The sequence below is a fragment of the Limulus polyphemus genome, unplaced genomic scaffold, assembly GCF_000517525.1.
Source record: "Limulus polyphemus unplaced genomic scaffold, Limulus_polyphemus-2.1.2 Scaffold3554, whole genome shotgun sequence".
NCBI lineage: Eukaryota > Metazoa > Arthropoda > Merostomata > Xiphosura > Limulidae > Limulus > Limulus polyphemus.
Window position 1 is genome coordinate 26,981 of NW_013669164.1, and position 12,402 is coordinate 39,382.

Genomic DNA, 12,402 nt, shown 5'->3' on the forward strand with positions numbered 1-12,402 from the left:
TTGAAGTAGAATGGATATTGTAGATAGTTTGAGTATTGAAGTAGAATGGATATTATGGATATTCTGTAGAACAGTAAGAAAAAAACTGGTAGTTTATTTAGTGTTTATTAACAATCTTTTTTTCAAAATTACGTCATTACAATATTTTTTACCCTAAGAGATTTTTGGTAAATAATCATTGACTTTTTTTTTAATTGTTGGCAAATTGGACATCCATTTATAGGATACATATTCGTTCTTGTGTCAGTTTTTTATATTTTGTCTTTGACAAACAATGATTTTATTAAATAAGTGAAAACATTAATCAATTATTTCTCCAGCTTCGTTGGTAGTTTCCTCTCTGAACACTGTGACATAAACAAACTTTTGTTTGAGTTCAGTTACTAACTTACCATCCAAAAGTCTTGGTTGTTTCAACACGAAATTAATTGCAGCGCCATCTGCAATATACCTGTCGAAAAGAAGCCATTCATCCGGCAATTCTCAACCTTTCTTTTGGTTGAAACTATGTAGTATAGTCCCAAAAGAATCACTAATATGGGCATTTTATGTTGTATGTGGTTTGGATGAAAATATGTGAGATAAGACAGACCATCCACACAAAAAACAGAAGAAAAAAGATGTACGACCTCTGTTTGGCAGACTGACTACAATATCACAACAAACATGCTGTTATGACTTAGTTCTGGAACGCTGAAACGTGTAATTAACTATACCACCCACAACGTTTCACCTTCCCCTCTCCCCAATCTTTTTTTAATACTTAATGTCCCTTTTTTTTTCAGTAAACAACGTGGTAAAAGGGAACGAACAGATTGGTGGTGCAGTGCAATTTGACTGGCGAATAAATGCAGTCACAGCTTTATAAGCAGAGATAAAGATACAATTCGAGGTCTGGGGCGATCAGTGCCTGCCTCAAGAATACTAACACATGCTCACCGTTGATAGGTCTAAGACGCGAAATATCTATTGTTGCGCGTGCTTGCCACTAGGGGGAATAAAAGCTTAATTAAACATAGAATAATGGTTGTTAGTATCAGGTTTTGGAATAATAGCCTCTAGAAACCAGAATAATCTAACTGGGCCTGCTTACTACTGAGATAATGCGTTCCATAACTATTTTATTGTTTGAACTAACCCCATATAATGTATCTGTGGTGTATTTCGAGAAATAAATTATTTAATCCGATCATGTAATAAAAATAAACAAACTGCACACGAACTCTGAGTGAGTGGAGTATTACGTTGACGGGAATTGTTTAATATTGCAGTTTGTATTTAGCTAAAGTAACAACTTTTAAGAATCATAGTTTCGAAATGAATAGTAAATATTTTTCGAGACACAATTAGCACCATAATAATAAGAAGAAGAAAAAACATTAAAAAACCCAGAGGACAGCAGCGTCGTTAAATTGCATTTGTATTCTAACACGTAAAATGCATCAAGATTCTGGAAACATCAGAATGACCAAATCAACCGCCAAACAGAACCAATTTGTGATTTCAGGCTAGGAACTGAAACTACTTGAGCATCTGTTACAGACAGTCTAACAAAGAAACGATGTTCGACATGAACATTTACTTGGTGCCATAACTTGGGGAAAATTTAAGCTGTGTTGAAAATTCCTTTCTTTAACCTTTCAGTAATATGTGTATAGTTATAATGGCTTATTGTTTATTTTTCTAGCTGGAATGTAGCTTGTAAATTTAAGGCGCGACAGTTTTTTTTACAACTTACCTTTTATTCATCATAACATAACCTGCCCAACTTTACTGACGGTGCCATCCTATCAGCACCTGATTAATAGATAAGAATCGGCTTGTCGGTATAGTTCTAGCTTTAAAAAACTTCTAGTCACGTGTTATATTAATAGTCTGTATATATTACTTTTAGAAGTAATTGCTACAACGCCTGCAGCATAGCTATGTAATGATTCCGTTTGTTGCAGTTATAATTAGAATGATGAACTTAGGAATGGCGCGAAATTAATAAATCAAATGCTGAGAGCAGTATTAATTTCCTAAATTTGACGGGGTTTATCGTGTTCTCTTGTGTATGATTGATGAAATTGATTATATTTTGTAAGTCGTAATGTCGAATATATATATTTCTGAGATAATAACAATGAAAAAAGTATAGTCGAGAATATATCTATAGCTTGCTGTGAATGGTGTTTTTATAGGTAATTTAGTCTATTATGTACATTACTTAAACTCACTGAAACACGTGCGTCGTTATTAACTTTTTACTTGTTACTGGTTCATGTAATAGATAGACAGATTAGCAATTACAGAGTTAATATGTCTTACTGCATTCTACAGGTAAAGAAAAGAATGGTATTTAAAACAGATAAGTCAATCAGAGGAATACATAACAAAGCCCCCCCCCCCCCCGTCCACATTCTACAGAAACGTATGTACTGGTTTTTTTTGGCGCTAACAATATACAAAACTTTTAAATAGTCACTTAATAATTAAAGTGTGGAAGTTCCAGATCCATTGGATCTTTGTTAATCTTCCATTTGTACAGTTTGAAGTAAAACTCAAAGAACGAGAATGGTGTTACTTTGTTTTTTATTCTTGATATTTATTTTCTTATGCACTAAGATTTGTATCTAAGTTTAACCTTCAATATTTGCGAAAAAAACGCCTTTTATTCTTCTAAACCCGGCATTCTAAAAAAGAAAAAAAAAAAAACTTAAGCCCCATTTTTGTATATATCCCCATAATTTTATAAAACAATAGTTCATTTTTAATATATTTAATAAACACTGCGGGTTCCGTTACCGCTAAAAAAAAATCGCGCCCTACACTTTGGGGCTGTGGGTGCCTGATGAGTGTGACAATTAAATCCATCTTTTCGATTAGAGTAGCCCACAAGTTGGCGGTAGGTGGTGTTGCTGCCTACCCTCTAGTCTATTGCTTCAAAATTAACCGCTAGAGTTACTGTATCAGGTAGTTAGTTCTGAAACGGTTTATAACGACTTTCCTCTCACTAATTATAATATAGTAGTTTTAATTTTTTTTTACTTTTTCTTGTTGAGTTTCTAAACATTAAATAAGCGATTTTTATAGTTAATAGATTTGGTTAACAGAATTGATTTAAGAGCTACTTATAAGTTGTAGGATTTTATGATTTTTTTAGTGCTTGTATTGGCCATTTAATCATTTTAGAACCGTGTTCACGAGCTCCTTTTGTTATACGTTGTCTTCATTAAAACATCGCGTTTTTTGTAATACGTTGTCCTCATTAAAACATCGCGTTTTTTTTATTTGATTTGTTTTTGCATGTGTGTGTGTGTATGTATGTTGTTTTTTTCTTTATGACGCAGTTAGGAAACGATCAGACTTTCTATTTTCTCGGTAATTTTCTCCTTGTGGAAATTTGTTGAAGATTTATATATACATAAAACTGTTATTATGTTATAGGTACTTGGCCCGTTTACGGCCACTAATGTCACGATCATCCTTTAATGGTATTCATTTTTATGCTATTCAAGTTTCTGGGTTATAAAAATTGACGACGTAAATAATCATAATTTTATGACAAGTTTAAGAACACGTAGCTCAAATTTTTAGGGTGCGATTGAGAAAAGTAACTTAAGGAATAGAAAAATATGGAATGAAACTGAGATAAGAATTATTTAAGTCAGAAAAATAGATGGCGCTCATTTAGGCTTGAATATCTCCGCGTATTCACTTTTTTATTTGTTTTTTATTACCCCCCCCCCACAGTAGCACAGCGGCATGTCTGCGGATTTACAAGGCTAGAAACCGGGTTTCGATACCCGTGGTGGACAGAGTACACATAAATCATTGCATAACTTTGTGCCTAATTCCAAACAAACAGTCTTTTTTTGTGTGTGTTTTGTGCTGAGACCTTAGATATTGCAACTGGACATACAAAAAATAAACATTGCAAAGACGTCAACATTCTCATTTATTAGAAAGTTTTTGTTTGCTTTTTTCTATTAAGTCGTTTCAACAGATGAAAGTTGAAACTAAAACTGATACAGAAAAGTTTTATACTCGATTCCCGGTATAAATGGTTGAGCAAAATAATTTTTTTTTTTTGAGGACCCACATATCCCATTTTCCAGCATTAAATCTCATGAAATAGTCAGTGGCCTCAAAAGTGGCGTAACTTTGGTTTCGTGGCGGAGGGCAGTTGCTGTAGCTAGGATATGCATGATGTTATTCTATCATAAAAACTTAATATTTCTTTGAAAAATTCGGGGTGTGGGGGTGGGGTTGTACGTCCACGTGAAAGTTACGCATATGCTTAGAAGAACTATAAAACTACATAGGAGACTTCCAGAGCATTTCTCGTAATGCCTTCGATTAATAATACTTTTCCCACCTTTTAAGATTGTATTTTGTTTGTGAAATTTTCAATATTCCACTGCTAATTAAAACATTTGTTTTTTTTATTATACCTGATTTATAGATTCAAATTGTATAGGTTTTTACAAAATTACAAAACACTTCATCCCCGATTTGCATTTATTCATTGGCTGTATTAATTGTTATCTGTTTTCATTCCCCATTGGTGCAGGTGGCAGTACTGGGCCATTCTCTTAAGCTATGATATTAATCAAACATCGAAGTCGTTCACTCTAACGTTGTTACGTGTGTTTTGTAAAATAATAGATATACTTCCATAGGGTCACCGAAAGTGTTCTGTTTCAAGAGTAAATAAGACCAAAATTAAGAGTAACAAATATTTTTATTGTTTGCTTTTGAAGTTTATGTGTCATAATTCAGAGTGCATAATTCTTCTTGTGATTCATGGCATGCGTACGTTTTACTGACGTCACGACAGTACAAATTGCAACGTTAAGCATATCCCTTATGTGACGTCATTTTAGTGTATTCTGACTGACTGACAGACAGACAACACACTGGTTAAAACAGGTGATCACTCACTTTGGCCTCCTTTCGGTGAAATTACTAGCCCTAACTAGAACGAAGTTTTAGCACAGAAAAAGTACAAAAGAAGCATGGTTGCACAATTTATCCAACATTTTTAAACTTTAATCGTCGAAAGAGTATTTATTCCTTTAACCTTGTCTCGGTGACGTCACATTTTATTTGCATGGATTGGCCAATACAAATTATATATGTATCCAGTTATCAAGAGAATTTTCTTTAGTAATATTTTGTATATAGCATCAGTAATCTACGTTTATAAGATACACAGCATAAATAATTAATCTGTAAATCGGGAAAACTATTCAATTTAAAAAAAAAGGAAGAAGAAGAATTTGAGCCCAAGGTTTTATAAATAATAACTTTCTTTAATTAATCGTGGCACAATACCAAAGAATTTGTAAGGGGGAGAGTGCTTAGCCAACATTTTGACATTCACGTTAACCATTATTTTCTCGTCGTGTAATTAACGTAAATTTTCATTTTCTCCAGAGGGAGGGCGTCTGGAAAAGGAGTTGAGGTATATCAGAAGTACCTTAGGAGAAGGTTCTGGAAGCACTCATCAACTAATCATCCAGACTCCTAAGGAGCAAGGAGCTAACGTTCTTCACGTCGATGCTCTTATGCTGCACTTGTACGCAGTGCGCGCAGCCACTCAAGTCACTGTCGAGATGTTTGGCGTGTAAGTGTATCTTAAACCGATCTTAGTGGATTACCTGCTTCTTGAATAATAATAAAATGTTTAATAAAAGGTTAAATGTGGTTGTTATATCTTGATTCATTTGTTAGAGTTGCTTCAGAAGCAAAACAAAACAGTTTTAAAATTGTTCGTGTTACCACACGGCTATTGTAATTATGTTTCCATTGGTGCAAAATAAATATATCATTGTATTGAATATATTAGTTGTTATCTGTTTCCATTGGTGTAGGATAAATACATCACTGTATTGAATATATTAGTTGTTATCTGTTTCCATTGGTGCAGGATAAATACATCATTGTATTGAATATATTGGTTGTTATCTGTTTCCATTGGTGCACGATAAATACATCATTGTATTTAATATATTATTTGTTATCTGTTTCCATTGGTGCAGGATAAATTCATCATTGTATTGAATATATTAGTTGTTATCTGTTTCCATTGGTGCAGGATAAATTCATCATTGTATTGAATATATTAGTTGTTATCTGTTTCCATTGGTGTAGGATAAATTCATCATTGTATTGAATATATTAGTTGTTATCTGTTTCCATTGGTGTAGGATAAACACATCATTGTATTGAATATATTAGTTGTTATCTGTTTCTATTGGTGGAGGATAAATTAATCATTGTATTGAATATATTAGTTGTTATCTGTTTCCATTGGTGTAGGATAAACACATCACTGTATTGAATATATTAGTTGTTATCTGTTTCTATTGGTGGAGGATAAATAATTCGATATATATATTTTTTATTAACAACCAACTCTTGATGATTCATGCAAACGTTTCATAGTTAGGTAACAAATGATCCCGTTTTGTTCAATTTAAAACACTTTTATCTCCTTGTCGTTGAGGTTTAAAAACCTTGGCTAAATCCGCAAGATTTCTTGCTTACGAAATTATATTTTGCCGTCCCCTTTTCCCCTGACCGTATAATAACAAAACACTCCAACAGATTGAACATGGATATTATGTTAATAATAAAAACAAAATTGACGTTTTTTTGTCACAATGTAGTTTAAACTCTTTATTGGTGCTGGCTAAGCTAACACTGTAGTCACTACACCTGATGATGGTAACTGTGTTACCGAAACTAGTCAGCTGAAACAAATAATAGCTTAGCTTTCATTGTGCCAGAAATATTTTATTTTTAATATACAGTAGCACAAGGTGCGTAAATAAAGAAATCAGAGTGAATGTAGACTTTATGGTGTGTACACTAAAATAAAGAGAAAAATTATATATATACACACATGTGTCTTAGAAAATAATTCTCACAGTATCCCTTCCTACAAAGTGTAGCTGTAATTCTTTATCAAACTTCAGTTGGCATTAATTTTAAAAAGAAAAAAGGGGGGAAAAATGAACATGCTCCGTTGTGTGACGTCAGCTGACGTCAAAACTGATTGTACGTGCTTTAAAGCACGTGAGACTTAAAGTTGTGAACAAGTGACGGTTTGTTCATAAAATATTCTTTCATTTCTTGCTTTCAGATCGTGGAGGCTAAAGGATCTTTGTTATTCACCTAGTATTCCTAAGTTTGACGCGCATTACGTAGAACAAGTAAGTTGATACCATTTTTATCATGTGTTTTTTTTTCTTCATAATCTTTCTTCGTTATTACACAAGATACTTACACGTCATCACAATCTGCTAACATGGTTGTTATTAAACACACCGTTAACAGAAGACTTAAGTTAAACACATTTATTACGATGTCGATACATGTATATGTTACTTTCTCTTACACGTACAGTTTTCTGCCTTAAGACCTCAATGTATGTGCTTGAGTTTACGTGTAAGTTTTTATCAAACAAAACACTGCCTTCACATTTGCGTACGTACGTTATTGAAAGCGATATTTCTGCCCAGTGCGGTTAACATTATTCACATACAAACACACTACTCCCACCGAAAAGCCCATCAGTGCTAAGTATGATGGCTTATAATGCTGAACACCGGGTTTCGATACCCGTGATGGGCACAGCAAACAACTTAACTACAAACAAGCCCCCAAGTGGCACAGTGGTATATCTGCATACTTACATCGCTACAAACTGGGTTTCGATACCCGTGGTGGGCAGAGCACAGATAGCCCATTGTGCTTAACTAAAAACAAAACCCACCGAAAAAATTATAACATTGTTCTCTCTACTTATTATAAAATGAAAAGAAAAAATTAAATTCCCGTTCATTGTAAGTAGAAATTTTACTTCAAACGTCATTTTAAATGTGATTTCACTCATGTTCTCGAAACTTTTCTATAATAAAACCCAAATTGTTTAAAATTATGTTGAATTTTGGCGCCTTTACCTTATAAACAGTACGCGTGTTCCTCCTGTACGGCAAGCAAAACAATTTGGTTAAAAAATAATAAATTATTAACGTGATAGTTGAAAAAATAGAAATAATAAACAATCGAGTCGTTAATTTTCTTTCTATTTACTGGTTATTTGCTCCCCTCCCCCCAAAAAAAGAATATTACGCAGAATTGTTTGAAAAGTCGTCGTTCTCGGGAAATCTTGTACTGGTATCTTCAGCAGTTGTTATTCTTGTTCGAGCGAAAAAGCTCACTTTCTGGTATTCAATTCCCGCTAGAAGCGTCGCTAGCATACGGGGACCGTGCCCTAGATCTACACTTGATGTCTTGAAAAATCAGAATAGAAAACCACGATCGATATCTACTGAAACGCCGAAAATTTCCACAACTTTGGGCCTGAGCCCCAAATCTTTTAAGCACCTAGCGACTCCTCTGATTCCCGTTCTAAAATGTTTTACATCTTAATATTAGTTTTTTTTAGAAAATGCCCCCCCCCAGTGGCACAGCGGTATGTCTGCGGACTTACAACACTAGAAACCGGGTTTCGATACCCGTGGTGGGCAGAGTACAGATAGCCCATTGTGCTAAATTACAAACAAACTAACTAACAAAATCGTTGAAAATAAAATAAACTACGCAAACAAAAGATCTCTCAAAATATAAGTTTATGTTTAAACTTGAAATTACCGAGTGACCTAATTCATATTTAGAACTATTACTCTCTTTATGTGTATTGATAAAAGTATGTTGCTGTTTTTTTTTTGTTTTGCAGATTTTAGAAAATTTATTTCCATGTGCCATTATCACTCCGCTAGATTGTTTCTGGGAGGGATCTACACTTGTTGGGCCTGAAATTCCCGTTGTTATCCCGTAAGTATTTGTAAACAGTAACAAAATGTCAAGCTATGTTTCATAAATATAAAATATTTTAATATGTTTTCCAATGATAGAAAATAGTAATATTCTTTAAGATAAACAAAATATCAGAAGTGAATTTGTTATAAGTTTTTTTTTGGGGGGGGGGGTGTGAAAAGAGAAAAATATACACTGGATAGCGCTCAAAGGCTACCTACCATGTGAGGACGACGTTTTACAAATTGTTGTAACTGGAGGGTGGTAAATCAATTCCTCCCACTTATCCCTCTCCATGACTCAGGTTCTCCACTCCCTGCTCTAGGAAAAAATCATTAAAACATTTTTTCTTTTTTTCGTTATTTACAGTGAAAAGTTTTTTTGTCTGTGTTTATGGAGGCTCAGAGTCGTTAAAAAAGTAATCATCCCCGATAATTTATACCTAATGGCGGATAGCGACACGTGATGAAACTTTCAAAGGCTTATATTTCTATCTCATGAGAACAACATCATTTAAACATAAGCAGACATACGCACAAAATGCCTTAAAATTATCTCTCAGGGCCACGTTTAGCATTTCATAACAACTGTGATGAATGTATGCGTAAATGTGTTATATATATGTTTGTAAATAATGACAACTCCAGTAAGTATGGGGCTTATAATGCTGATAGTCGGGTTCGATACCCGTAGTGGACAGAGCACGAGTAGCTCATTGTGTAGCTATGTGAGTAACAACAAACAAATATATATATATATATATATACATACATAATCAAGCCAGTATCTAATTCTGAACACAAGTGAACACCATAAGAAACTACTACATCCTATCATGTATGAAAATCAGTATTTCAGGTTAAGTGTGTGAGACAGTCCATCTGTGGTGGGTGTGTATGAGGTGGAGGGGTAGATGGAGGGAATTCAGAATAAGTGTTTGCTAATTGAGTTATAAAGGAAACAGTAAAAAAACGAACGAATTTCGTCCCGACCATAACCACGCCTGTTCCTATTTCCCAGCTGTGCAAGGAACTGTATACTTTCAGGTCGGAGCTTGGAACGTCGTGGTGATGGACTTGTGGGAGTGGTAGGTTACAACACCCCTGTTTAAGGATACCTTTGGGTTGAGTGCTGAAAGCCGAACTTCTCAGACTAAAACCAGTAGCTTGTATTGCCCTAAGTTTACTTTGGGCCTTTTATTTCTCTCAGCAACATAATTATATATATATATAGTAATTTCTTGTAAACTAGAATGAGACGACAGAATACCCATGCAAGTAATGGAATGCTCAGATCACAGCGTTAATAACTCATTGTGCAGCTTTGAGCTTATAATAAATTATTCACTTACTGTTAGCAGTTACACGGACAATATTTCTGAGATTGACTAAAAGACGGTCAGTTACTGAAAACACGTGGCTTCTACAAAAATGTGACTTGCCACCACGGAGTAAGGTTATTTACTTCACCAAAATCCTACGTTTTTAGTGCTTAAAGCTTTTAGCTGGCAGTAGAAACGTTTAATAAGTAAATGGGGAGTACTTAATTTATAAAAATCTCCATTTATTAAGCTGGTTCTAAATGCTTCTATTGTGGAGTGACTTCGAAAGTGTTATTGAACAACTTTGGTTTCTTAGGCTGAGTGGTACTTTGTTATCCTAACCCAAAGTAGTACAAACACTGCGGTTACCAGTTGCATAAAAACTAACTGAGTGGTACTTAGTTATTCTAACCCTAAGTAGTACAAACACTGCGGTTAACAATTGCACACAAACTAACTGAGTGGTACTTGGTTATCCTAACCCAAAGTAGTACAAACACTGCAGTTACCAAATTAACTGAGTGGTACTTAGTTATCCAAACCCAAAGTAGTACAAACACTGCGGTTACCAGTTGCATAAAAACTAACTGAGTGGTACTTAGTTATTCTAACCCTAAGTAGTACAAACACTGCGGTTAACAATTGCACACAAACTAACTGAGTGGTACTTGGTTATCCTAACCCAAAGTAGTACAAACACTGCAGTTACCAGGTGCACACAAATTAACTGAGTGGTACTAGGTTATCCTAACCCAAAGTAGTACAAACACTGCTGTTATCAGGTGCACACAAATTAACTGAGTGGTACTTAGTTATCCTGACCCAAAGTAGTACAAACACTGCTGTTACCAGGTGCACACAAATTAACTGAGTGGTACTTGGTTATCCTAACCCAAAGTAGTTCAAACACTGCATTTATCATTTGCACACAAACTGATCTAACTGAATGGTACTTGGTTATCCTAACCCAAAGTAGTACAAGCAGTGCAGTTATCAGATGCACACAAACTAATCTAACTGAATGGTACTTAGTTATCCTAACCCAAAGTAGTTCAAACACTGCATTTATCAGATGCACACAAACTGATCTAACTGAATGGTACTTAGTTATCCTAACCCAAAGTAGTACAAGCGCTGCAGTTACCAGTTGCACACAAACTGACCTAACTGAGTGGTACTTAGTTAAATATAGATATACATAAGTATTAATCTCTCTAAGAAAGCATATGCCAAAGAATTTTATTCACGAGAGAAAAGTGATTCAGCTTTTCCAAATTTGGTGTACCAGCAGTGCAGTGAGCCAGTATAATTTGGTGTACCAGCAGTGCAGTGAGCCAGTATTCAGCATAGTTCTGGCCCGTGTCTACCTGGGAGGTCCCGTGCCTGCGGGCCGTCAGGGGGAATGAAACAGGGGTAGTCCCCTCCATCGTCGGTTGAATGTCAGAATTCGCCCAGCAGACGTGCATGCGAGCTGTGATTAGCCGTCTTCGGTTGAGCCGTGGTTTATAGCTTCAGCAGATTTCAGAGCAAAAGTTTATTTATCTCTATTGAAAACCATTTAGGAAAACTTCCCACCTGGTAACATGTACCCGATTTTTTTTTTAATGCTTTCAGAGATTAGATAATAATAATAAATCAGTAGTTATATTTCAACTTTATTCCACAAACTGATCTGTGACTGAAGAACACAAATCGTTGATTGACTTGCGCCGACGTTAGATGGCGTTGAACGTTTTTATGATGTCTGTGGTTGAGTTTATGAAGACGCTTGTTAATAGTATATAATATACTCTTTAGCAGGTTTCAAGTGAACTTACTGGATTACTGTAAAACAATTTAAAGATTTGTATTATGTTTATGTTTTTCTTTTTATCGTTGGAATTCGATTATTTATTATGAAGAACCAATTTCGCTTTATCTTTACCATGATGTTTAATTTGTTTCCAAATTAACTTTTCATTTGTGCTGTATCATTAAGTCACTTAGCCCTTTGTACTTTAAACCGCCAGATCCATGCACGTGAATAGGAAGCTGCAAATTGATTTTATAGTTCATTTGTAGATCAGTGAACGGAAGTTTATAATAAAACTAAACCAAGCTAGTTACACTCCATACGACTGCTACTTATAATAAAACTAAACCAAGCTAGTTACACTCCATACGGCTGCTACTTATAATAAAACTAAACCAAGCTAGTTACACTCCATGCGGCTGCTACTTGTAATAAAACTAAACCAAGCTAGTTACACTCCATGCGGCTGCTACTTGTA

General features: G+C 34.8%; 1 protein-coding gene across 1 annotated transcript in view; it reads left to right on the forward strand.

Moving 5' to 3' along the window:
- Positions 1 to 12,402, forward strand: part of LOC106469577 (protein patched-like) — a 61,684-nt gene that overhangs the window by 8,179 nt on the left and 41,103 nt on the right. The window contains exons 4-6 of the mRNA XM_022398150.1: positions 5,422 to 5,611; positions 7,133 to 7,202; positions 8,732 to 8,829. Of these exons, the coding sequence (XP_022253858.1) occupies positions 5,422 to 5,611; positions 7,133 to 7,202; positions 8,732 to 8,829 (358 nt within the window). The remainder of the gene's footprint in view (positions 1 to 5,421; positions 5,612 to 7,132; positions 7,203 to 8,731; positions 8,830 to 12,402) is intronic.